The 26794-nt window shown below is 38.5% G+C and overlaps 1 protein-coding gene and 1 pseudogene across 2 annotated transcripts in view; one reads left to right on the plus strand and one right to left on the minus strand.

The window, feature by feature from the left end:
* Positions 1 to 26794, minus strand: part of RGS12 (regulator of G protein signaling 12) — a 257451-nt gene that overhangs the window by 208436 nt on the left and 22221 nt on the right. For both annotated transcript variants that reach the window (XM_069070696.1, XM_069070698.1), the window contains exon 2: positions 13144 to 15117. In XM_069070696.1, the coding sequence (XP_068926797.1) occupies positions 13144 to 15018 (1875 nt within the window). In that variant the 5' untranslated portion in view covers positions 15019 to 15117. The remainder of the gene's footprint in view (positions 1 to 13143; positions 15118 to 26794) is intronic.
* On the plus strand, positions 17501 to 18587 carry LOC138150731 (eukaryotic translation initiation factor 3 subunit I pseudogene; annotated as a pseudogene).

Raw genomic sequence — 26794 nt, forward strand, 5'->3', positions numbered from 1 at the left:
AAAAAGGTCTCAAGTGTAGTCCTTCAGGTACTTCATGGGCCTGTGCCCACTGATCATTCCTATCAATGGTTTTAATGAAGAAAAGACTGCATGTTTTTTCATGCAAATGATACAAAACTGGGAGGGATATTTAGTATGTTGAACAACAAAATCAGGATCCAAAATGATTTTGTCAGGTTAGAACAATGAGTCAAATATTTAAGATGAAATATAATATGGATAAATCTAATAGCAAAATGAGAAAGCCAGATTCAATGATAGAATTTCCTAAACTTCATTCTACAGAATCCTGATACTCCATGGGGCAAGCAATAGTTCTCTTAAAATATCAAATATGAAACTACATATGACAGTTATTCTTCACAGCAATTTTTCAGTATGAAAAAAGACTTAATTTTCTCCATTCTGCCCCCAAATTGTGTGTAACCTCTCTTTAATCAAGGTGTAGTCTACAACTTCAAAGTAGTATTATGGGATTCAACAATGTTTCAAAATCAGTACTGTTTCATAACTAGCACAAAGCAGACCCTTACTAAATGCTTGTTGACTGACTGGTCAAATTAGTCAGGGAAATACTGGAATAAATGATCTCTAAATTCCCCTACAGGGCTGAAAGTCTCTGTCAGGCTAGAAAACAAACTAATATTACACTGCCACCAAGTGGTTTATATGAAACTAAGACTCAAATTTAAAGAGAATTTATATAAAATGTTGACTTATTTAGCACCACCTGCTGGTATCAAATTATTAAGGCTTCTTCAAGTTAGTTTCCCTGGTACAATATCATTCACTAACTTTTAATGCAAACATATTAAACACTTACTCTATGAAAGGTCCTGTGCTTCTTACTGGGAAGATATAACTGCCGTTTTAAGCAATCTTCATAAATCATGCTGCTAGAGCGGCATGAATGTGAAGCTGCAGGACTGAAATTCATTACATTCTTTCATATATGTGTGTGCATGTGTTACATATACATACACATGTATATAAATATATGAACATATGTGAATGTGAGGGAAATGTATACTGCATATACAGGAAATACATAGGATATATCACTATATATGGGACACAATATATATTATACCTATTCATATATATACATATATAATGAATTTTAGTCATGCAGCTGCACATTCACAAAGCTCTATCAGAATGATTTGTGGAGATTATTTTAAAAGGCAGTGGTATATTAACATATATATATTCACATACACATACACACACTATTCCTCTACCCTCTCCTACTTCAGGGGTCTAATGCCTTTCCTTTTGTTCATTTATTCATTAAGTGCCTACTACATATGAAGAATTGTGGTATAAGTACTGGGGCAGATACAATGATAATTAAGACATAGTCTCTATTCCCCCCGAAAGCATAGAACTTAACAGAGGAAATCATCCAATCAATAAGCACTTACTACACACTTACTATTGTAGCAGGCATTATGCTAGGCACCAGGGATACAAAGACAAAAATGAGACAGTCCCTGTCCTCAAGAAGTTTACAGTCTAACAGAACCACATATATAGGTATAAAATAGATACAAGATTAATTGGAGGGCTGAATTAACATGGTGGGGGGGAACAGGAAAGATTGTCTAGAAGCTGGAATTTGAGCTGAACCTGGAAGGAAGCTAGGGACTCTGAGAGGAAGAGGTAAGAAGGGAAAGGGGTCTAACCAATACAAAGGCAAGGAGATGACAGTGTGTCACATGAGGCACAGTAAGGCCAGCTGACTGGAGTATAATGTGTGTGAAGGAGAGTAATGCAAATTAATTCTGAAAAGGTATGTTTGGGCTGGGTTATGACAGGCTTTTAATGTCAACTCAGCAGAGTGTGTACTTGATCTAAAAGGTAAAAGGGGCCATTGGAGTTTATCAATCAGAGGAGTGGTAAGGTCAGGTCATTGGAAGGTAAGGTCCTTATGAGTGGTAACTTTCATTTTATTTGTTATCTCCAGTGTCTGGCACATAGTGGGAACTTAACAAATGCTTACTGACAGCCTTAAGACTGTCACTTTGGCACTATGTGGTAAATGAATTAGAAAAGAGAGAAACTTGAGGCCTGAAAACCAATTAGAAAGTTATTGCAATGGTTCAGCAAGAGGTAATGAAGGCCTGAAGCAGGAAGGTGACTGTGTGAGTGGAGAGAAAGGGGACAGCTGCAAGATATGCTGTGTAGAGGTAATCAACAAAACTTGGAAGCCAACTGGCTATTGTGGGCAATAAAGAATTAGAATTAAACCCCCCCCCCAGCCTATTCCTCCTCTGAACTTCTCTGTTTCTATTGAAACCACTTCCATCTTAAAGGTACCCAATCTTCTAAAGAATTAGAAGCTCAGGATGATTCTGAGGTGGCAAGATTGGGTACCTTTAAGATGGAAGTGGTTTCAATAGAAACAGAGAAGTTCGGAGGAGGAATAGGCTGGGGGGGGGGGGGGGATTAATTCTATTTTGGAGATTACTATAGGACATTTGAAATGTCTGGTAGGTAGCTGGCAACATAAGAATGGTGGCCAGGAGAGTCTAGGGCTAGCTGTATGAGGTGAATGGTGGGATATGGCAGTCAAGAAACCAAACGCAATCTCAGACTGCATCAAAAGAGAATTTCCAAGAATAAGGTAAGAAGTCCACTGTATTCTGTTCTGGTCCAGTCACATCTACAGTACCGTGTTCAATTCTAAGCACCATATTTTTATAAGGATATTAACTGATAAGCTGAAGAGCAGTGGGAAGAAGGCAAAGAGGATCATGCCATATGAAGACTGGCTAAGGGAACTAAGGATGGTGAGTCTGCTAAAGAAAAGTCTAAGGGCAGCTAGGTGGCGCAGTGAGTAAAAGCGCCGGCCCCAGAGTCAGGAGGACCCAAGTTTGGTTCCAGCCTCAGAGACTTAACACCCACACAAAAAAACTAGCTGTGTAACCTTGTGCAAGTTACTTAACCCCAATTGCCCTTCAAACAGCAAAAAAAAAAAAAAAAAGTCTTAAGGGAGATCTGATAGTTGTATGTGAAGGGCTATCAGAAGAAAGAGAAATTAGACTCATTTTTTGTTTTTTCTTGGGCCCTGAGGGCAAAACCAAGACCAATTAGTGGAAGTTAACCCAAAAAAATCTAACCAGAATGCCACTGAGGTTCCTTCCAACTCTGAAATTTTTTGTGAGCCTGTGAAATAGTATTCCAAGGGTAACAGCCAATGTGAACCTGGGCTTACTATGCCATTGTGGAAGGTTTAAAATTCTTTGAGCAAAACATGCCTATTGGCTGACTGTTAAAGGTAAGCTCATTAGTCAGATGCTGGAGTACAGATCCATAGAGTACCCTGGAATCCATGATCATAGCTGTGTGTTGTCCCAAGGACCTAACCAACAAATCTTTAAGGGCTTAATTGAGCACAGATCCTCAGAAACAGTCTAATAACACAAAACAGAAAAAGATAGTATGGCATATTCAGGACTTGGAGTAAAAAAGACCTGAATTCAAGTAATGTCTCTGACACATGATCCTGGGTAAATCATTTAACCTTTCAATGCTCCAGACAGCTAAGACTAAATTATAGACCAAGTGCTGGTCTGCATTGGTAAAAGGAATTTCCTCACTAGACAGGCCCCATCCCAGTGAAATCAAGAGTCTAGTCAAAGAATTTTTTTAAAATACAAAGCAGAAAATGCCAAGGGACATACGAGAAGCACAAAGTTAACTACATAAGTTGCGAGCAGGGAACAATTATCAATTAGATCATTTAATCCAATACCATCATTTTATAGATAAAATTAAGGTAGGGATTAAATAACTTGCATAAGGCCATACTAGAGCAAATAACCAAGTTCCATTCCACTTCTGGATGGTTCCAAAGGGTACAGACATTTTAGTCACTTAATTTGCTTTAATTCCAAATTGCTTTCCAAAATAGCTATGCCATTTTGGTGCCACCAAAAATGTATTAGTGTATCTATCTAGGGTACAGACATTTTAGTCACTTAATTTGCTTTAATTCCAAATTGCTTTCCAAAATAGCTATGCCATTTTGGTGCCACCAAAAATGTATTAGTGTATCTATCTTCCCAAACCCTCTCCAACAATGACTTGCCATTCTTTTGTCATTTTTTTCTGGCCAATTTACTGGGTGGGAAGTGAAACCTCAGAGTTATTTTGATTTGCATTTCTCTTGTTTTTAGCCATTTGGAAGTTTTTTTTTTTTCATGTGGTTGTAATAACTTTGCAGTCTTCATTTCAGAACTGTTTGTTCATATCCTTTGGCCATTTATCTGTTGGGGAATAGCTATTAATAATATCTGTTTATTAATTATTTATGTATTTTGGCTACCAAACCCTTATCAGAGAAATGTGATACAAAGATCTTTTTTACCCATTCAACCACTTCCCTTCTTATTCTAGATGCATTAATGTTTTCCGTGTAGAAGCTTTCAGTTTCAAGTACTCAGGGTTATTTATTTTATCTTTTGCATTAGTTAAGAATACATCTCTATTACCCATCACTGTGAAAGGCATAGAACCTGTTTCTCTTCTAATTTTTTTTTATAGTGTGGTCTTTTATATCAAGGTCATGCATTTAGAATGCACTGTGAAGTGGAGTGTGAGGTTTTGGTCTAAGGCTAATTGCTGCCAGACTGCTTTCTAGTTTTCCCAGTAGTTTTTATCAAATAGGGAGTTTTTCTCTAGGTAACTTATGTTTAGCACTTTATCAAACACTGGATTATTGAGTTCTGTTATTTCTGAGTCTTCCTTGTCTAGTCTGTTTCATTGATCTGTTTCTCTATTCTTTAACCAATACCAGATGATTTTAATGACTGACGCTTTATAATATAGTTTGAGGTTTAGAAGTGCTATTCCCATTTCATCCTTACTTCTTTTCATCATTTTCCTTGATATGGTAGATCTTTTGTTTTTCCAAATGAATTTTGTAACTATTTTATCAAGTTCTATCAAGTACCCTCTTGGTGATTTGGTTAGTATAGCGTTAAAAGTATAAATTAATTATGGCCTAGCTATGAGTACTGAATATGCCTCTACTCATTTTATCCTTCAATTCTTGAAGAAATTATCTATAATTGAATCTCTGTAAGTTTTTATGTGCTTTAGGAGGTAGATTCTCCAGATACAATATGCATTTTGTAGTTATAGAATAGGATTTCCCTTTCTATTGCTGCTTCTTGGGTTTTGTTATTATTATATAGAAATGCTATTGATTTTTGAGAATTTATTTTGTCACCTGCAACTTTGCTGAAGCTATTGTCTCAAGTAATATCTTTGCTAATTTCCTGGGGATTTCCAAGAAAACCATCATAACATCAACAAACAGAGATTGTTTTATCTTTTTCTTACCTATTTTTTATCCCTTTAACTCCTTTCTCTTATCTTATTGCTACTGCTAACATTTCCAGAACTATGCCAAATAATAGTGAGGATAGGTATTAATGATAATATTAGCTCCTTACATTTCTTCAATTTCAGACATCTGAAGCAATAGGACAAATCTGTTGCCACCCTCCCCTCCTCTACCTAACAAATGAACCCATTACTTTAATAACTCATCCTAGATTTTCAAATACCAAGAATTGATCATTGAATTTAGAGCGGGCAGGGGATCAATCTAGTCCAATATTCTCATTTTAAGGATGGAAATACTGAAGTCTAGAGAAATTAAGGAACTCTGCAAAGTATCAAAAGTTGTAAGAAACAAAACCAGGATTGAACCTCAGGTCCTCTGACTCCAAAACCATCATTCTTTTCACTCTTATTCAGATCCTAACTGTGCTATTCACTACCTGTGACCTGGAACAAGAACTTGAACTAGATAACCTTTAAGGACCCCTTTTAGTTACTGTGTTCTGTGATTCTGAGCTCCTTCCCCTACATCTAAATCCAAAAGTTGGTGAAGGTCTGACATTCCCTCTCAGTCATATCTTAATTCAAATATCTTAGAGACCAAGAAATATATTTACAAGGAGTAATTCAGTGCCACAGATACACTATAAGCTACAGGGAACGCTTAATCTTCAACACATGCTTTACTATACCTCCAACTTCTTGTAAAAACCTATCAGTTAGGGACGAACTCTGAGGGAAGGTTTTTTCTTTTAAATAGACCTGCTTGATTTTCTAACTATATCTGACTTGCTATAACCCTTTTATGTCTTTGCCAGTTGTCCTATTGTTTGATTAATTTTCTCTCAGGGTCAAAAAGTCTAAAAGCATAACAAGTATCCTAAGGAAGAAGTGAATTCCCCATCCCTGGAGGCCTCAGAGCAAAGGCTGGGTGACCACCTGTCAGAACAGTAACGGAGCTTTCAGCTCAAGAAGGGATTACAACCTCTGAGATTGTTTCTAGTTTCTATGGTAGAATTCTATTAAATTTCTTACCCTTTGAAGCTCATTGTTTCCATTAGCTAATATTTCTTATTTCTTAAAGTCTTATCTTTCAGGGGGATTATACTCTCTTCTGCCTTAAATATAGTCTTTTAGGATACTCTAGATTTTTCCCATAATCTATTATAACATTTCTTCTTATTGTACCAAACAGAAAATCTGCTTCGCTAAAATCCAATATCCTTTTGGTGTGATATTTGATGAACCTGTAATTTGCTATGCCATAAGAAAATGGATTGTGGTCACTAATGTCTCTCCTCATTATTTTTGTTTTCTTAATCAGTGTCTCTTCACTGGAAAACTAAAACAGAACAAAATAAGGCCCTATGGTCAAGAAAAGACAAGGGTACTGATCCTGTTTACTGTCAGCAAGCTAAGTACATGTTTCCCCAGAATTCTATCCCCTCATATGCACAAAAACAAACAAGATCTTCTGGGAGCCCTGTCATTTAAACCTTGGTAAGAAATCATCCCCTAGTGACTGCCATGGTTTCTGGATCATAAAACTGTTCTTTGTCTAATTTGTGAATCCATTAAATGACATAGGTTTGGCTTGGTTGTATTTCTTACCCAACAGATGAGTAAGCAGTACATTTTCTCTGAGTATGACATTCACTGGTTTCAAGAATCACAACAACTAGTTCAGTAATATTCCCCATTTGCTACAGAAAACTCTAAGTAAGCAGTTAAACATCCATTTTAGTTTCTCCTTTCTTTTTAATTCATAGAATTCCCCAAACTATTTACTGTCATATTTACTGCCAATATCAATTAAGCTAGTCAGTACATAAATCAAAGCTTTGTGGAATATTTTTTTTAGTCTTGAGCTACAAATAACCTACAAAATATGCCAAGGTTCATATTATGGACAGCTGCAATAAAAGTTAATCAACAGGTCAGATTTTGTATGCATTGGGGATTCTTCAGTAGCACTGAGGTTTAAGATGTTTTACCAACTAACATTTAGATTCAACAAATGTTTGGGGTTTTTGAGGGGCTAATAGCACCACAAAAGTGTAGAGGCTTCTGAACCACAGCACCTCAGCTGGAGTCACAGCTCTCACACTTACCAGCTGAGTGAAACAGGCTTATTGTGAGGAAGTTTGTGAACTTTAAGAGTGATGCTGCTGTACCAACATGAGTTACTATGGATAATCATGATAATGACATTTTTAAGTAGCTAAGAGATACTCAGTCACTTTTCCAAGGGTCATTGGTCCTTTTTCTGGGCCTGAAGTTTCACCCTGGTCATCAGGTGAGGAGTTTATCTTGTTTTGTTTAATGGTGACAAATCATGAAGATGTTTCCTAAGGCATGAAAGGTTTGGATTTACGTGAGGAAAGGGTGTGTCATCACCAATGAAATCACAATATATTTTTTTGTCTTTTTGGAGGGGGGAAGGCAGGGCAATTGGGGTTAAGTGACTTGCCCAAGGTCACACAGTAAGTGTTAAATGTCTGAGACCACATTTGAACTCAGATCCTCCTGACTCCAGGGCTGGTGCTCTATTCACTGTGCCACATAGCTGCCCCTCACAGTACTTTTTAAAAGTTTTCTGGATCAGGAAGTGTTTTCCCCAGAACTCCTATTATTTTTTACAATATTCTACTTCACTCTGAAGGTCCCCTACCATAAGTAATGTTATACAATTAGTTTACTGCAGAATCAAGTGGACACCTGAAGATTTTTCTCAATGCCAGAAACAATAAATACTGTTTCACGACATAATTCTTTGGACCAGAATTAAAGTTCTTTGGACTTGATGATCTCCAAAGTCCCCTTTTCAAGTTACCATGTTCTATGACTCCACCTCCAAATTCAAAAGCTGGTGCAGGTATGACATTTTCTCTCACTCACATCTTAATTCAAACACTCTGGGGGGTCCAACAATTATTATTACAGAAGTAAGGCAGAACCATAGCCATATAAGGAGCTACAAAGGCTATTATATCCCCAACACAAGCTTTAGTACAGCTCTTACCACCTGGAAAAACCTATTCTATAACTTCCCTGAAAGGTCATCAAGTCTTTGCTTTAAGACCTCCAGGGATGGAGAACTCACTACTCAATATCCTTTGTAGCATCATCACTTACTTATCTTACCCCCTATTTGTGAACCTATTCCAAAGTTCCTTCTTGGGTTTTCTGCTTTTCCTCTTTACTACCTTGGGGCTCTCTCATCATTTCCCATGAAGTCAACTACCATTTCTCTGAAGATACCTCAAAATCAACATAATCAGCCCTCTCACTTTTCTCTTTAACTCCAGTCCTATATCTCCAAGTGCCTGACTGACATCTCCACTAGATGTTCCAAAGGCATTTCAAAGTCAACAAGTCTGAAAATAAATTCATTTTCCTTCTCCCGAATTCACTCTTCTTCCTATTATCCTAATTTCTGTCAAAGGTACCATTCTTCTGGTAACCCAGGTTCAAAATTTTGAAGTTATTCCTGACTATCCCTAACCCATTATATCCAAACAGTTACCAGGCCTTATAGAGTCTACCTCAACATCTCTTCATCCAACCCCTGATTTCCAATGAAACTACTTCCCACCTAGACTATGTGCAATAGTCTCAAAGTTGATCCCCACACTTCCAGGCTCTCCTGTCACCGATGCATCTTCTATGTGGTTTCTAAACTGATACTTCTAAAGCACAAATTTGACCATGTCACCCCTCTGCTTCCTATAAAATATAATCTCTGTTTGCATAAAAAGCTTTTTATGATCTGATTCCAGGCTAGTTATAAATTACTCTACTCTCAACTATGAATTAGAAATTGAAGAGATGTCCATCAATTTGGAAATAGCTAAACAATCTGTGGTATGTGATTGTAATAGAATATTACTGTGCTATAAGAAATGACAAGCAGAATGATTTCAGAAAAACCTGGGATGATGCAAAGTGAAGTGAACAGAACCAAGAAAACATCATACGTACTAACAGCAATATTGTTCAGTGAAGAACTGTGAATGACTTAGCTATTTTCAGCAATACAATGATCCAAGAAAATCCCAAAAGACTAATGATGAAGCATACTATCCTCCTTCAGAGGAAGAACTGATATTGTTTGAATACAGACTGAAGCATGCTATTTTTCACTTTCTTTCATTATTTTTGTTTTATTCATCTTTCTGTACAAAATGACTAATATGGAAATGTTTTGTGATTACACATGCATAACCTATACCTGATTACTTACAGCCTCAGGGATGGAGGAGGGGAGGTGGCAGTGAGGGATAGAATTTAGAGCTCAAAAAAATGTTTAAAATTGTTTTAACATGTAATTGGTGAAAAAATAAAATATATTTTTAAATTATTCTACCCTCCATACAAACTACACTGTCTGTTGTTCCTAGATGACATCTCAACTCCACTTCTGCATCTTTTAATAGGTTGTCCCCTATGCTTGAATGCTCTCCCTTCGACTGTGTAGCAACAATGCTACTTGCAGCTGCTGTGGGGGTGTAAGACCAATAATACCAGCACACAGGAGGGCTGCTATCACAGGTTCTCTGATCCGCTTTTCTAAAGGAGAGCAACTCAAAAGAAAGTCTAATTCAAAGAATTAGACTTAAGAGATTTGACTCTAATAATTTAATTTAGTTTATATGATCCTTTGTGAAAAGGACTACTAACTTTAAAAAAAGAAAAGAAAAAAGACAAAAGTCTTCATAGCCTGAGTGCTCTAAGAGAGTACCTTGCAAATAGTATGTTCTTAATAAACACCTGTCTAGTTCAATAGTTGAATCTCTTTTAGATTACTCAAAAAACAGAGTGAGATCTTTCAAGGCTCCAGGATCATCACTATCAATATCCATCCCCATTTCAAAAAACAACATGGAAGAGTTGATTAATAAGAGAGATAGGAATAACCTAGCTTTTATCATACAATTTTAGTGTGAAAATAAATATGCTGGGGAGGCCAGGTGGCGCAGTGAGTAAGAGCACTGGCCCCAGAGTCGGGATGATCTGGGATCGAATCCGAGCTCAGATACTTAGCACCACACCCAGAAATAACTGGCTGTGTAACCTTGAGCAAGTTACTTAACCCCAACTGCTTATTTAAAAAAATAATAAATAAATAAATATGCAATATTAGAATAAATAGCCTCTTATTTTAACAATGGCCTCAAATCGTGTCAACTCATTTGAACAAAATAGTCCTAGGATTCTATTTTTATAGTCTTGTGGTAGCCACTATTGTTGCTGATTCTAAGGATGATATGAATGGAGGTGATAAATATCAGCTCAGCTTGCACCCACTCTCCCTTTACTGTCATAGAACTCAAAGACTTTTAAGTCCTTTCCTTCCTCACTATCTATTTCCCCTCATTAGAGGTGCAAGGCTAGAAGGAAAAGCAGAATGAGTTGGAGTAGGATGCAAAGGTAGGAAATTAGTCATCTTTAAACATTCCAGTGTTTTCATTTTGAACTCACATCTGGAATTATAGGTATTTACAGGCTTATGCTACTTTCTAAAGTACTATCAAGTCAGAATTTGAGAAAGGAGAATAGAAAGTCAATTGGTTCTGAAAACACAGTAGACAGCCTCAGAAGAGCTAGGTACAAGCCCTAGCTCTTTATTAACTGTCATTCAAGCCAGTCATTAAATATCTCTGTGTCTATCTAACCACACGAGGAAATTACTTTGTAAACCATTAAGTGCTACAGAAACACAAGCTATTTTATCTACAGAGAAGTATTTGCATCTCTAGCATTTACAACTTTATAGACCACAGTATTCACAATATGCCTATGAGACAGGGGGACCAAGAATTCCTAATTTTTTAAAAAGGATACTGAGGGTCAGAGAGCTCAGCTCACATAGCTAGTGAATCTCTGAACTCCAAAGTTAGCTACAACAGATCTCCTATACCAGATTCTTTCTACTCTTAACATGTTGCTAACCTAGCTCAAATCTCATAAGCATATAATTTCCCCCAGCTCCTGCATTAGTATTTAATCTCACCCACTTTCCTCAAATAAAAGACTCATTCAGAAACAAACAAGTCAATCTTTATTTAAAGTAATACAATGATAAGCATTTACATGAAATAAGAAATAAAGATGCTAAAATAAAGCATTTCTTTAGAATTCATAAGATTATTTTAAACAGTAATTTTGGCCCTGCTGCTTACTATCTAAATCACCCAAAACAAACTTTTTTCCCTATCTGAAAATGAGTTTCCTCACCTATCAAACAAGGAGGCTGGACTATACGATCTCTAAACATGGAATTTCAGACTTATTCTCTCTACAACATTCCTAAAAAGCAGTCTTTGCTTGAAGACTTTGAACAAGAGAGAATCCATATGATTTTTGTATACTTCTAGTTATATTTCCTTATATTCAGCCTAACTCCTCTTTGAAACTTTACCCATTATTACTCCAAGTTCTACCCTCTAAGGCCAAAAATAAAAAGTGTAATCCATTTTTTCAATAAGACAGCCTTTTAAATACTTGAAGACAATTATCACATTCCACTCTCCTACGTAAGTTCTTAACCTTCTTCAGCCAAAATATCCCCACTAGTTCCTTCAGCCAATCCTCATATGGCAAGAATTCAAGGCCCTTCACTATTCTCTTATTCTCCCAGATACTTTCTCACTTATCACTATCAAAGTCCTTCCAAAAATGTGGCTCCTAAAGCTGACCACAAAATTACTTAACTTGACCAAGAGAAAATAGAGTAGGATTGTCTCATTATATTGTTCTTGCAACCTGCCCTTCTTAATATAGGTGAAGATTTCATTAGGTTTCTTGGCTTCTATATCATACTGTTGACTTACATTGAGCTTACTGTCCATTAAAACCTCCAGATCATCTTCAAACAAACTGCTACCTATCTATATCATGTACTTATGAAGTTGATTTTTTAACCCAAAGTACAAGTCATGTATCCATGTTAAATGCTATTTCTGATTCAGCTCGGTATTCTAGCCTGTCCAGACGTTTTCTGAATACTTTTTTGAATACATTATGATTCTTCCTAGTTATGTCATCTGAAAAATTGATTTAAAAAAAGCCACCTATGTGGTTTTAGCCAAGTCACTGATAAAAAGTTAAATAGCATAAAGTCATGACATCAAACCATTAATGAACTACTCTGTGTCCAACCGTCCAATCCATTCTCCATCTGCCTAATAATACTATCATCTAGCCCACATTTCTCCATCCTTTCCACAAAAATGCTATGAAAAAGTTTACCAGATGCTTTGCTAACATCTAGGTAAACTTTATCTACAGTATTCCCTTGATCCACCAGTTTAATAAATCCTTTTTTAAATGAAGCTAGTTTGGCACAATCTGGTCTTGATGAAGCCATACTGGCTCTTTACGATCACTGCTTCCTTTTCTGAATATTCCCTACCAAAAATAGGATTCTATAATTCTATGTGTACTTTCCTTTTCAATCACTATATTCCTGAAGCTGTGTGAATATAAGCCTATTTTGAATACGTGTGATATAACAAGTGATTAAGAGAAACTTGAATCTTGAACAAATCTTGGTGAATCATCAAGTAAAGAATAAGGTCCTTTAATTTTTGTGTTTTGCAAAAGAGACCTGTTTAATCAATTCACATTTTTATTTGTCAGTTTTCTTAACAAGAGGCTCCACTGAATTTGGAAAGTAAAGTACTGTGCATTTGACAGTTAGATATAAAAAGCAAACATATGATTTCTTAAATAATTGACCGAAATTACTTATCCAACTTGTTTTTTAAGGTTATTCATAATAATGCTTACCTTTTTATCCTCTTTCGTCTTTCTAATGTTTCGATGAGGGCCAAAGATGGTTTGCATTCCAAAAGCTTTTTTAGACCATTCACTCTTGTGAACACTTAGTTGAGGCTGAACAAAGCTTCCCTCAACCCTGTATCGGTCAGCTGGAATTTTATTCATTGGAGGAGGAAGTGTGCCACAATTCACACTTGACCATCCATCTGTAGAATCCGTGTATGACTCCTGATCGCTGGCGTGGCCATGTTGCCATTCCTGGAGGACATGGACAGGCAGCCACCTTTGGTTGGAACCACCACCTATACCCATAGCACTTCTTTTGGAAGGAGGGACTGAACTCCGCGCAGAAACAAGAGGAACCTCCACTCGCGAAGAAGGTCCTAAATGCTTACTTAAATCGCAAAATTTCTCATTCTGAGTTGCTTCTAAAGAATTTCCTTCTGAATCATGGCAGAACCCATTCCAGTGTGCAGGAGGTGGGTTTGGTGCTCTTCCTCCTGGATTTTCCCACATATTACTAGGAATGTGCTTATTTGAGCTACCTCCTAAATCAACCACCAGAACTCTGTTGCTTTTCTCTTCCTGGTTGAAATTGCCAATGCCACTGTCACTATTGCTACTTGTACTGTTATTCTGATGAGCGTCAGCATCACCATCCAGGAAGGCCCGTGCTCTCATTCCTTCAATCAATTCCCCCATGTCTCTATAGAGGACAGAAATAAATTGCAAAACAGGTAAAGATGATGTTGGGAATTCTAAACAACCATTAGTGTCTGGGTCAGCTGTACAGTCAAACCCAAACCGTCTTGCAACACCTTGATGAATTTTATGGCTAAATAGTTCTGGATCTACCATGAAAACGTGACAAGAAGTTCTCAAAACTCCTTCATCTTCCTGTGCTAAACTTCCATCATCATTAGTCTGCATGGTGACCAATCCAAAGAATCTTCTGTCATCAGGGCATACTGCACTAAATGCCAGTTTCTCTGCAGGGTATTCAGCCACTATACCAGCTTTGTCAGTGCAGAGTTGAACACAATCATGCATAATCTTCATCATCACCAATGAATGTATTTTCTGTTCAGCCCGCAAGCGCCTCATGCATCCACGAATAGCCTGAAGACTATCATATTCAAGGTTGGAGCTAGTTGAAGGAAGTTCTATTGAACCTAGATAACCTACCACCATGGCAACATTTAAAATGCTTGCATCTAATCCAAAGTCATCATGATTCTCTAGTCCAATACTGAAAACTGAATCATCATGTATAACTTTAGACATTTCTTCTTTAGAATGAAGATTATAGTTCGGACTATTTATACTTTCCTGTGCAATGTCAAACCTAGCAGCAACAACAGCTGACTCTGAAAGAGATCTTTGTTTTGGTTTCGAGTGATCTGAACTAGCAGCACAAAGAGTTGGATTTTCAAAGATCATGTTAAAAATTCCACCAGACTGCATTTCTTCAACGACTCTCTCTGCTCTGTTGATACCTAATGCTTTGGAATCAAGTTTGGGCTTTAGCCAGCCTTTTCCTTCATAAAATCCAACTTCTTCATCACTGGAACAAGAATCCATGTGACTGATGCCTTCGCTGATTACCATATGTAACACCCCTGAACACTTCCCTATGAGCTTCACTACATCTTCATGAGAAGCCTTTTTTACATTGATGTCATTAACAGCAAATATCTGGTCTCCAGCTTTTAATCCTACATAATCAGCAGGGCTCCCTTTCATAACACAGCTAAGAACACAAGGCGCTTGTCCAGAAAGGGTAAATCCATACCCTGCTCGTCCTCTAGCAACATCCACACTTCTTATCCTCGGTGGCGCATGCACATTGAGTCGACGTTTCACTGTCTCTGATGGTTTATACATTTTGTTGTGTTTCTGAGAATGAGAATCCTTCAATTATTTCAATTTGCATCCATATTTCATAGACTGCTTGATGCAACCTTTCTTTTGCACGATAATGTCCTATGGAAAAAAAATAAATATACCATAATTTAATATTTCCTTTCCCCACAATTTCAGTAATTCAAAAGATACGGCACCCTACTAATGCAGATTATAATCCCTTCACATCTTAGACATTTTTTGTGAACAGCCCAAGCAAAAAAAAAAAAGCATTCCTTAGTGCCAACCCTTTGATGATCAGATAGGATGATCCTCATATACCAGGCTGAGGGACAACTGCCAGGAACTTAACTGACACTTTTCCAACTCTGTAATATCTTCCAGAGCTAAGGCTCCACTGGCATAACCTCTGGGAACTTTGGGTCATGCTAAACTATCTTAAATTTCAGAAACATATTAATGAAATTAGATCACAAGTAATAGAAAACCATCACAGAATAAGTATTTAGGCAAAACAAAAAAGATATTACAACTGAACCTCAAATGTAGCACTTTACATAGCTAGCAGATATTCTTTCACAATTCCTATTTCTATCATGCTTAACAACTAGCACTGACTACATCATTCTGTCTTTCCAGACAGTTGAAATTTTGGGGAATCCTGATTTTGATGAAGGACAGAATAGAAATTCTAAAACTCTCAACAGGACAAAATAATTGAACAAAATTAACTAAATGAACTTTAACTTTCCCATCTTTATAACAGTTTTATGAGACTAATCTATGCATATATCAAGCATTCTTACTAAAGGTAAATGAGCAGATTAGGCTTTTACAAACAATATTCTATAGTATTATCACATCTCCCACAGTTGACTAAAAAGTAAAGAGAATACAAAACCCTACTGTGCTTATTTGTTGACTATTTGTTTGGCTTATTTCTGGATTAAAAAAAGACAAAAGTTCTACTCTATTAATGCAAATGTCCAAACCACACAAGATTCCTTGAAAGATATTGCAACAGGCATGACTATGTTTGACAACCTTCTGGCAATTATGTCTGGCATAAATAGGGGGACACAGATGAACCAAAAGTGTTTGTTCTTGTCTTAGTGAATGTCCTGACAGAGTCCAAATGAAAAAGGGCTTCTCTATAGATGGTAAAGATATCCACATGCTCATATTTTCATTCAACCAGAAGACTGTCACCTCCTAATGAGATTGTAAAGCACTAAAAAGTGTTCAAAAAAGTGTTCAGCCTAACTATGTATACAGGAAAAACCAGTGGATTAAGAATAAATGCTATTTAGACTATGCTGTTCTGTTAGATGACCAGCACAAAGAGCTTGTGATTACAAATTTAGGCCCACGTTTTTAAAATGGCATTCTTTCAATGATGCTATATGGATATAAAGTATGCCATGTCTCAAGAATATATAAAGAATTAAGGTTGAGGGAGGAACTAAGACGGCAGAGAAATGGCAGGGACTCACCTGGGCTCTCCCAAATCCCCCTCCAAACATTAAATAATGCCTTCAAAATGAATTCTAGAGCAGCAGAACTTATTAAAGGATGGGATGAAACAAGTTTCCAGCCCAAGGCAACTTAGAAAGTCAGCAGGAAAGATCTGCTATATCAGGGTAAGAGTGGACCATAGTCCAGCACAGGTAATCCCCCTGGCTAGCTGGCAGCAGGCCTTGAGGGCAACTGAATACACAGCAGCAGCAGCTTTCAGAGCTCTCAGCCCACAAATGGCAAGGGGGTCAGACAATTGGTCAGAAAGAGATTAAAGGGGTCCCTTTGCTGGCACAGGGTGCAGGATTCTGTTGTATTGCCTGTACACAGATCTAGGCTGCAATCTTTGATTGCAGTCTCAGGGCAAGGAGGAGTACTACTACACCAGAGCTTACGGCTTCAGGGGAGCAGGGACCCTGGTCACAGTGCCGGAACAGAAAAGAGTGCTTATAGTCACTCACAGACCACAGCACAGGCCAGGAAAGTAGTAAACACACCACCTCCGAGATCATTCCACCTTGGAAGAATTAAAAACTTACAGACTCTCAAAATTTAGAGTTCTGAAAACAGCTGCACAAAAAACTGAACCTTGGGACAGTGCTCCCACCACCCTGGGAACCCAACTTTAACATAAAGTTAAAAATCAAGAAATAGGCTTGAAAAATGAGCAAACAAAAACAACAAATAATAATAACCGGACCATAAAGAGCTACTATGGTGACAGGAAAGATCAAAACACAACCTCTGAAGACAACAAAGTCAAAACTGCTACGTCCAAAGCAAAAAATGTGAACTGGCCTCTGACCAAAAAGAATTCCTAGAAAAGCTCAAAATGGATTTTAAAAATCAAAAAAGAGAGGTAGAAGAAAAACTGGAAAAAGAACTAAGAGTGAAGCAAGAAAATACCAAAAAAAAAAGAATGTCTCTTCTCTTCTGGTACATCTCCCACCTTGCTGCGAAGTTCTGTGGTCCCGGTGCAGTTGCTAAGATGAAGTTGATCCTGCTCCAGGGCCACGAGATCACGCAGATCAAGTACAACCTCGAGGGAGACCTGCTCTTTACTGTGGCCAAGGACCCCATTGTCAATGTATGGTACTCAGTAACTGGAGAGAGGCTAGGCACGTACAAGGGGCACACTGGAGCCGTGTGGTGTGTGGATGCTGATTGGGACACCAAACATGTCCTTACCAGCTCTGCCAACAACAGTTGCCGCCTCTGGGATTGTGAGACAGGGAAGCAGCTGGCTCTGCTGAATACCAACTCAGCTGTCCATACATGTGGGTTTGACTTTGGAGGCAACATCATCATGTTCTCCATGGATAAGCAGATGAGCTACCAGTGCTTCATCAGTTTCTTTGACCTCTGGGACCCCAGCCAGATTGATAGTAATGAACCATACATGAAGATCCCCTGGTAATGCTGATGCTAAGATCACAAGTGCTGTGTGGGGACCCTTGGGGGAATGCATCATTGCTGGCCATGAAAATGGGGAACTCAACCAGAACAGTGCTAAGTCTGGAGAAACAATGGTGAATGTCAAGGAGCACTCAAGACAGATTAATGACATTCAGACATCCCGAGACATGACAATGTTTGTCACTGCATCCAAGGACAATACAGCCAAGCTCTCTGACTCCACCACCCTTGAGCACCAAAAAACATTCAGAACGAAGTGACCTGTCAACTCAGCTGCTCTTTCCCCATCTACGATCACATAGTTCTGGGTGGTATATAACCACATATATATGGTGGTATATAACCACATATAACCACAACCTCCACCAGAATTGGCAAGTTTGAGGCCAGGTTCTTCCACCTTGCCTTTGAAGGAGAGTTTGGAAGAGTCAAGGGTCACTTTGGCCCCATCAACAGTGTTGCTTTCCATCCTGATGGCAAGAGCTACAGCAGTGGCGGGGAGGATGCCTACATCCGAATTCACTATTTTGATCCACAACACTTTGAGTTTGAGTGTGAGGCATGAGGAGTCACAAGTGGAGTCTCCTGAACTTCTCACTCTTTGATTAATAAGTTGTGGACACTAAAAAATAAACCAAATGGAATCTGAAAAAAAAAAATACCTGAAGTAAATAACACCTTCCTTAAAAAAAAAAAAAAACAGGCCAAATGGTAAAGGAAGCACAAAAATTCACTAAAAAAAAACCTCTTTAAAAAATAGAATTGGCCAAATGGAAAAATATGTACAAAAATTAACTGAAGAAAAGAACTCCCTAAAAAGTAGAATTGGACAAATGGAAAATGATGTACAAAGGTCACTAAAGAAAATAATTCCTTAAAAATTAGAATCAAACAGATGGTATGTAATGACTCCATGTGACATCAAGAAACAAGAAAACAAAATCAAAAGAATGAAAAAGAGAAAATGTGAACTATCCCATTGGGAAAAAAAATTACCTGGTAGATAGATCAAGTAGAGATAGTTTAAGAATTATTAGACTATCTGAAAGTCATAAACAAAAAAAAAAGCCATAGACATCATCTTTCAAGAAATTATCAAAGAAAACTGCCTTGATATTCTAGAATCAGAAGGCAAAATAGACATTGAAAGAATCCACCAATACTTCCTCAAAGAGCTCCCAAAATGAAAACTCCCAGGAATATTTTACAGCCAAATTTCAAAGCTCCCAGGTCAAGGAGAAAATAAGCCAGAAAGAAACAATTCAAATATCTTGGGAGTCAGAGTCAGAATACCATAAGATTTAGCAGTTTCTACATTAAAGGAACAGAGGGCTTACAATATGAAATTCAAGAGGACAAAGGAGCTAGGATTACAACCAAGAATCACCTACCCAACAAAACTGAGCATAATCCTTCAAGAAAAAAAGCGGATATTTGCTGAAATAGAGGATATTCAAGTATTCCTGATGAAAAGACCAGAGCTGAATAGAAAATCTAACTTCCAAATAAAAGACTCAAAAGAAGCATAAAAAGGTAAATAAGAAAGAGGAATCACGAGGGATTCAATAAAGTTAAACTGTTTGCATTACTACATTATAAGATGATGATTATAATGTCTACAGACTTTATCATTATTAGGGTAGTTGCGAGAAGCATACATAGACAAAGGGCATGGGTGATGAAATGATAGCTAAAAAAATTAAATTAAGGATCCAGGAAGAGGGAGGCCCTGGGAGAAAGGGAAAGGGTGTAATGTTAATGGAATCTGAATATCTTCCATGCCCCTTTGTATTGGCAAGTAATCAGGTACTTAACACCTTGTTTCAAGTTAACACCTTGTTTAAGCTATTTAATTAACACAGAAGTAGTTAACACCTTGGGAGGAAGTTGTGGACCTAAGAGGAAGGGGCAGAACAGGGAGGAGATATACCTTATATAAGGAAAAGCCCCAGCTGGAAATGCCAGAATTTCCTGGGGTAAGCATCTGCAGGCTGGAGCTTCTGCTGAGACCTTTCTTCTACTGAGACCTTTCCTTTGGGAATTTCTGCTGAGAACTTCCAAGAACCAGGGTGAAGAACTACCATGAGTGAGAGAGGAGGATCCCTGCTTGAGGGAGCTTGTTCTGTTGTGAAGGCTTGGGAATGTGGGTGTTAACTGCATTAACCATGTGTAACAACTTTGTGGTTACTATAATGACTTTGGCTTTCTGGTTCTGGGACTCTGGTTTTCTGGTGTTTGAATAAAGGCTTTGGTTTCACCCTCCATGTGGAGAGTCTGCTACATTTTGTGATTCATAACTATACCAGCATATTCATAACCACCATGGGTGTTGTGAATATTGCATTATTGTTACAAAGGGAGGGGTAGAATGGGGTAAATTATCTTACATAAAAAGGTACAAAAGAGCTTTTACAGTGAATGAGAAGATGGGGGGTACTGTTCAAACCTTACTCTCAATGGAATTGGCTCAAAGAGGGAAAAGCATACACACTTAGTTGGGTATAAAAATCTATCTTATCCTAGAAGAAAGTAGGAGGGTGAATGAGTAAGGGGGAAAGGGATAATAGAAGGGATGGCAGATTGGGGGAGACAGTAGTCAGAAGCAAAACACTTTTGAGGATGGACAGGGTGAAATTCAAGAGAGGTACAGGGGTAGGGACCTTGAGGCTATATGTTTCCCTCTAGGTCTTCAAGTGCCACCTTTTCACTGAATCCAAACTTCACAGAACAAATTCTCTTAATAAAAGGATTTGTATTGTAAAACATGGACTCGGTCAAAAGGCCACACCCAAAGACCCAGAAGACCAAATATGGACTCAAGGCCACAGGTTCCCTACCCCTGGAAGATAAATGGGAAGAAAATAGGATGGAGGGAAACAAACAAGTCAGTAATCATAACTGTGGAAAAAAAAGTTTTACAGCAAGTTTCTCTGATAAAGGCCTCATTCCTCATATATATAGGGAACTGTAACATCAATGCTACTTGCAGCTGCTATGGGGGTGAAGACCAATAACACCAGCACACAGGAGGGCTGCTAGCACAGGTTCTTTGATCTGCTCTTTTAAAGGAAAGCAACTCAAAAGGGGCCAACAATCTTACTTTAATTAAACATATATATCATTTATTTGGTTCAGGGGAAAACGCCAGCACCCTGAACTTCAGAGAAAATATAAATAGAAATTACAAGCAGAAATAGTAGCATAAAGACCAACAGACAGGGCATCTAACCATATGACTAAATAATATATACATCACAGATCAACAGACAGATCCAACTGCCTGATCATTACATACATAGTTACCAGAGAGAGAAGCACCAACATCTGAGTTTCGAAGCTGGGGGGTGTTCCCTTAATGGTTACTGTAATGTAATGCCAAAAGAAAGGCAACTTCCCAGGTTCAAAATACCAGCATAGGTGCTCTCCATTTTATTCAGTGACCAACCAAGAACAGAGAAGATCAAAACATGACATCATTCAAAATACAGCATTTACTAAGTGTGATTAAATAATCTCCAAGGACTACCCCACCCCAGGACCTTCCAATCATTCAATCAATCACAAAGTCTCTGTTCTAAATACTTCTCCACCCCTAGGCTATACCTTAATTAAGTCCACCACAAAGCCCCTCTTCTCAAATGGAGATTAGTTTCCAAACATAAGGTCAAAAGTTCCCCACCCCTGGATCACAATTGAATCTACCCCAGAGTTACATCAAGTTTAAACACAGCACTTAATACCCAAATGGAGGTCTTTTCTTCATCTTGACACGAGGCAAGTTCTCAGCAATCTTAGTTCCTGGGGAGACAAGGCTTAGCAAAGCCACAAGATACATTGCCAGTCCCTTCATGAATTTATCCTCTGTCTGTAGAAAAGTCCTAGAACCCCTGAACACATTAGCAAAGCCCTCTCCCAGGATTTCTGTAAACATACAACAAGAAAATCCTTCTTCAGGGCTTCCAAACCAACAGAAAGGTTCCCAGACCCCTGCAACAACAGCACTGTCCTTCACCAGTGGACAGTATTCATTCTGTCTGCAGGACAGTCTCCAGACCCCTGCAACAACAGCACTGTCCCTCACCAGTGGACAGTATTCACTCTCTGTCTGCAGGACAGTCTCAGGGCTTCTTAGCGAACAGCCAGGTTCCAGGACTTCTTCAACAAAAGGACTGTCTTTCACCAGTGGACAAATCTGGCAAAATAACATCAAAACGGACAGACAAAGTACCAGCAAAACAGCCATGTCTCCTCAGTCCTTGGCAGCTCAGGGGGCAGGTCTCAAAAGTCCAGGGCGATTCAAAGCGGCCACCAGCAATTCTCTTAGTCTCTCTCTCTCCACGAGGTGCTGCTTCCAAAAAGATCTTCCGCCTCTCTCTAGTGTCTCTCCAAATCTACGTCACCAGCTCCTCCCAGTTCAGGACTTTCTTTTCACATCAACAAGTCCATCCCACAGGTGGGATTAACAAGCTCTGGGTTTTAACACAATCAATTTGAAAACCAAGCCAATACAGGGGAATCTTTAATTTCCATTACTATCACAGTTACCCAGAGTCTCATCTGGCTACATCACACAAACACTCTTCCCAAGAGTGAGCCCCAAAGTAAAATGCTAACCTCAGAGTATATATACACTTCTTCAGGGTCAGAGGGCATCACAACCCTCGTGACCTAGGCTCATGTGACTCAAACTCATGTGACTTAGGCTTCCATGTGACTTAAGCAGGTCACATAGGCCTATTAATGGATGGGAAAGAGCTTCCCATTAAGCAAAAAATACAATAATAATACAAGAAATGAGTTAAATTTTTAAAAATTAGAGCTATTCCCCAATTGATAAATGGTCAAAGGATATGACTAGGCAGTTTTCAGATGAAGTAATCAAAGATACCTATAGTCACATGAAAAAAATGCTCTAAATTACTATTAATTAGACAAATGCAAATTAAAACAATTCTAAAGTACTACCCCACACTTATCAGACTGGCTAATATGACAGAAAAGGAAAATAACTCAGGTTGGAGGGGATGTGGAAAATTGAGACATTAAAGCACCATAAAGGTAGAAGTATGAACTGATACAACCATTCTGGAGAGCAATTTGGAACTATGCTCAAAGGTCTAAAAAACTGTGCATACCCTCTGACACAGCAATACTACTACTAGATCTATATCCAAAAAAAGGAAACCATATGTGCAAAAAATAATTTATTGCAGCTCTTTTTGTGGTGGCAAAGAACTGGAAATTGAAGGGATGCCCATCAACAGGGGAATGGCTGAACAAGTGGTGGGATATGATTGTGATGGAATACTACTGTACTATAAGAAATGGCAGGTAGAGGCCCGGAAGATGACCCCGGGTGGCACAGAGGCGCCTGGACACCAAAGCACACAGAGGCCCAGACAGCAGAGGCCCAGACAAGTCCTGATCAATGTGGCGGCAAGTTGACACACCAAACACAAGGGCCACTGCCAGGCCTATCATCACAGGGCCAGGACTGGACAGAGCAGGTAAGAGTCAAATGCAGGGTCCCCGGAAGGGGCAGCAGCTACTCCTGGGACTACCAATCCACAGCCTAGAAATTTAAAAAGCCCCTATATGGAACTCCAGGGACCAGGATGGCAGAGTGAACCCCAGCTGCTCCAATCCCCCCCTCTGACCCTGAAAACATAGTGATTATTGACCCAGGGCAAAACCTTAACCAGTAAAGGCTTGGGAACCCTAGAGGAAGGTCATGGCTAGGACCCTGCCTCAAAATGGGTAAAAAGCAGACTGCAAAAACAAAGATTCTGGAGTCCTACTATTGTGAGAGGGAGGAACCAAATTCAGAGGAAGACAGTGTTGACTCCACACCCACAGCTGAAGCCTCAACAGGGAACTGGTCTCAAGCACAGAAAGCATTCTTAGATGAGCTCAAAAGGAACTTTGAAAACCAAATTAGAGAGATAGAAGACAAAATGAATAATTCTTTTAAAATCAAAACTGCAAAATTAGAAAAACATTACAATGAAGGAAACAGCTCCTTAAAAAGAAAAAATGTGTAATAAGGAAAAGGAGCTTCAAAAACTAATCGAGGAAAATAATTTGCTAAAAACAAGAATCGACCAAATTGAAGCAAATAACTCTATGAGGAACCAAGAATCAGCCAAACAAAACATCAAGAATGAAAAATTAGAAAAAGAGGTAAAATATCTCAATGGAAAAATAGCTGACCTGGAAAACAGATCCAGGAGAGATAATCTGAGAATCACAGGCCTACCAGAAAATCATGATGAAAAAATGAGCCTGGACAACATCTTCCAAGAGCTCATCAAGGAAAATTGCCCTGAGATACTAGAACCAAAGAGTAAAATAGAAATCAAGAGAATCCACCGGTCACCTCCTGAAAGAGATCCCAAACTGAAAAGTCTGAGAAATGTTGTGGCCAAACTCCAGAACTACCAGGTAAAGGAGAAAATACTACCGTGTTTCCCCGATAATAAGACACTGTCTTGTTAATTTTTTTAGACAGAAAAACACCAGAGGGCTTATTTTCATGGGAGGGCTTATTTTAATGAACATTGACAGAAATTTTAATAAACAGGTAAATGTGAACAAAAAAAGGTACCTTTATTCAATAAGCAAATCACTGGGGAAGAACAGGATGACGCGCTCACTGCTGCAGCTCTGATTGGATGCAGCTCGGAGCACGGTGTGCGTTTCACTGGGAGGGGGGGTGGGGGGGACGGTGCATACAGAGGGTACCGTAATGTAGCGTGTAGCGCAGGGGATCACCTTCACTACAGTAGCGATCTCAATAGGGCTTATTTTGGGGGGAGGGCTTATTTTAGAGGAATCTTACACAGTAAGGGGAGGGCTTATTTTCGGGATAGGTCTTATTATCGGGGAAACACGGTACAAGCAGCCAGAAAAAAACAATTCAAATATCACGGAACCACAGTGAGGATCGCACAGGATCTGGCAGCCTCTACACTAAAAGATCAGAGGAAGTGTAATACAATTTTTCTCAAAGCAAAAGAGCTCAGGTTACAACCAAGGATCACCTACCCAGTGAAACTGAACATATTCTACCAGGCAAGGAGATGATTTCATTCAATGATATAATGGATTTCCAGACCTTCCTGATGAAAAAGCCAGAGCTCAATGGAAAATTCAACCTCCAATTACGAGATGCAAGAGATACATAGAAAGGTAAACAAGGAAAACACTCACACACACACCCTGTTATTTAATAAGAGCAAACTGTTTATAGACAAGTAGAGGGCATGGGTATAAATTACACAAAATGACGATAAAAAAAAACCTTATTAAGGGCTACAAAGGGACTGCAATGGAAGAAGAGGAAAGAATGAAGTGGAAAAGGGTAAATTATGCCACACAAAGATGCATAAAAACAATACAGTAGAGGGAAAAAAGGGAGGGAGATGAGCATTATATGAGCTTTTCCCTCATTGGTTCTGGTGCAAGGAGGGAATAACACAATCAGTTAACCATAGGACTCTATCGAGAAGAGACACAAAATGTATCATAATAGAGGGAAAGAGGGGAGGGAGAGGAGCTTTGTATGAGATCTGTTCCTGTCAATCTTGGTTCCAAGAAGAAATAACATACTACATCTATCATATCCTACAGGCAGTAGGAGGGGGGAAGGACTACAAAGGTGGGAGGAGGGTTAGAAGAGAGGGAAGAAGTAAGGGGAAAGAGGAAGAAAAGGGAGGGGGGCTGATAAGAAGGGAATACTGAGGGAGGCAGTGGTCAAAAGGAAAACTCTTAAGGACCGAAAGGGAGAAGGGGAGAAAAATAAAAACATAAACAGGAGAGGGAATAGGATGGAGGGAAAGAGATAAGTAATCATAACTGTAAACATGAATGGGATGAACTCTCCCATAAAATGGAGGTGGACAGCAGAATGTATTAAAAACCATAATCCTACAATATGCTGTTTACAAGAAACACATCTGAAACAGAGGGATACACACAGGGTAAAAGTAAAAGGCTGGAGTAAAATATATTATGCCTCAGCTAAAGTAAAAAAAAAGCAGGGGTAGCAATCCTTATCTCAGATAAAGTAAAAGCAAAAATTGATCTAATTAAAAGAGATAAGGAAGGAAACTATATCCTGCTAAAAGGCACCATCGAGAATGAAGCAATATCATTACTAAATATTTAGGCACCAAGTGGTATAGCATCCAAATTCCTATAGGAGAAGGTAAGGGAATTTGGGGAAGAAATAGATAGCAAAGCTATACTAGTGGGGGGACCTGAACCTTCCCCTCTCTGAACTTGATAAATCCAACCTCAAAATAAACAAGAAAGAAGTTAAGGAGGTGAATAGATTTTAGAGAGGGTAGATATGATAGATCTCTGGAGAAAACTGAATGGGGATAAAAAGGAATATACCTTCTTCTCAGCGGTACATGGCACATACACAAAAATCGACCATGTACTAGGACATAAAAACCTCACAATTCAGTGCAGAAAGGCAGAAATATTAAATGCATCATTCTCAGATCATGATGCAAAAAAATCATATGCAATAAAGGGCCATGAAAAGATAGACTAAAAACTAATTGGAAACTAAACAATTTAATCCTAAAGAATGAGTGGGTCAAACAAGAAATCATAGAAACAATTAGTAACTTCATTCAAGAGAATGACAATAATGAGACAACATACCAAAATTTGTGGGATGCAGCAAAGGCAGTTCTTAGGGGAAGTTTTATATCCCTGAGTGCATACATGAATAAATTAGAGAAAAGGGAGGTCAATGAATTGGGCATGCAATTGAAAAACCTAGAAAAAGAACAAATTGAAAATCCGAAATTAAATACTAAATTAGAAATAATGAAAACCAAAGGAGAGATTAAGA

Source organism: Petaurus breviceps, unplaced genomic scaffold, assembly GCF_028583685.1.
Source record: "Petaurus breviceps papuanus isolate PSGF00001 unplaced genomic scaffold, PetGlider_PUasm1.0 140, whole genome shotgun sequence".
NCBI classification, from domain to species: Eukaryota; Metazoa; Chordata; class Mammalia; order Diprotodontia; family Petauridae; genus Petaurus; species Petaurus breviceps.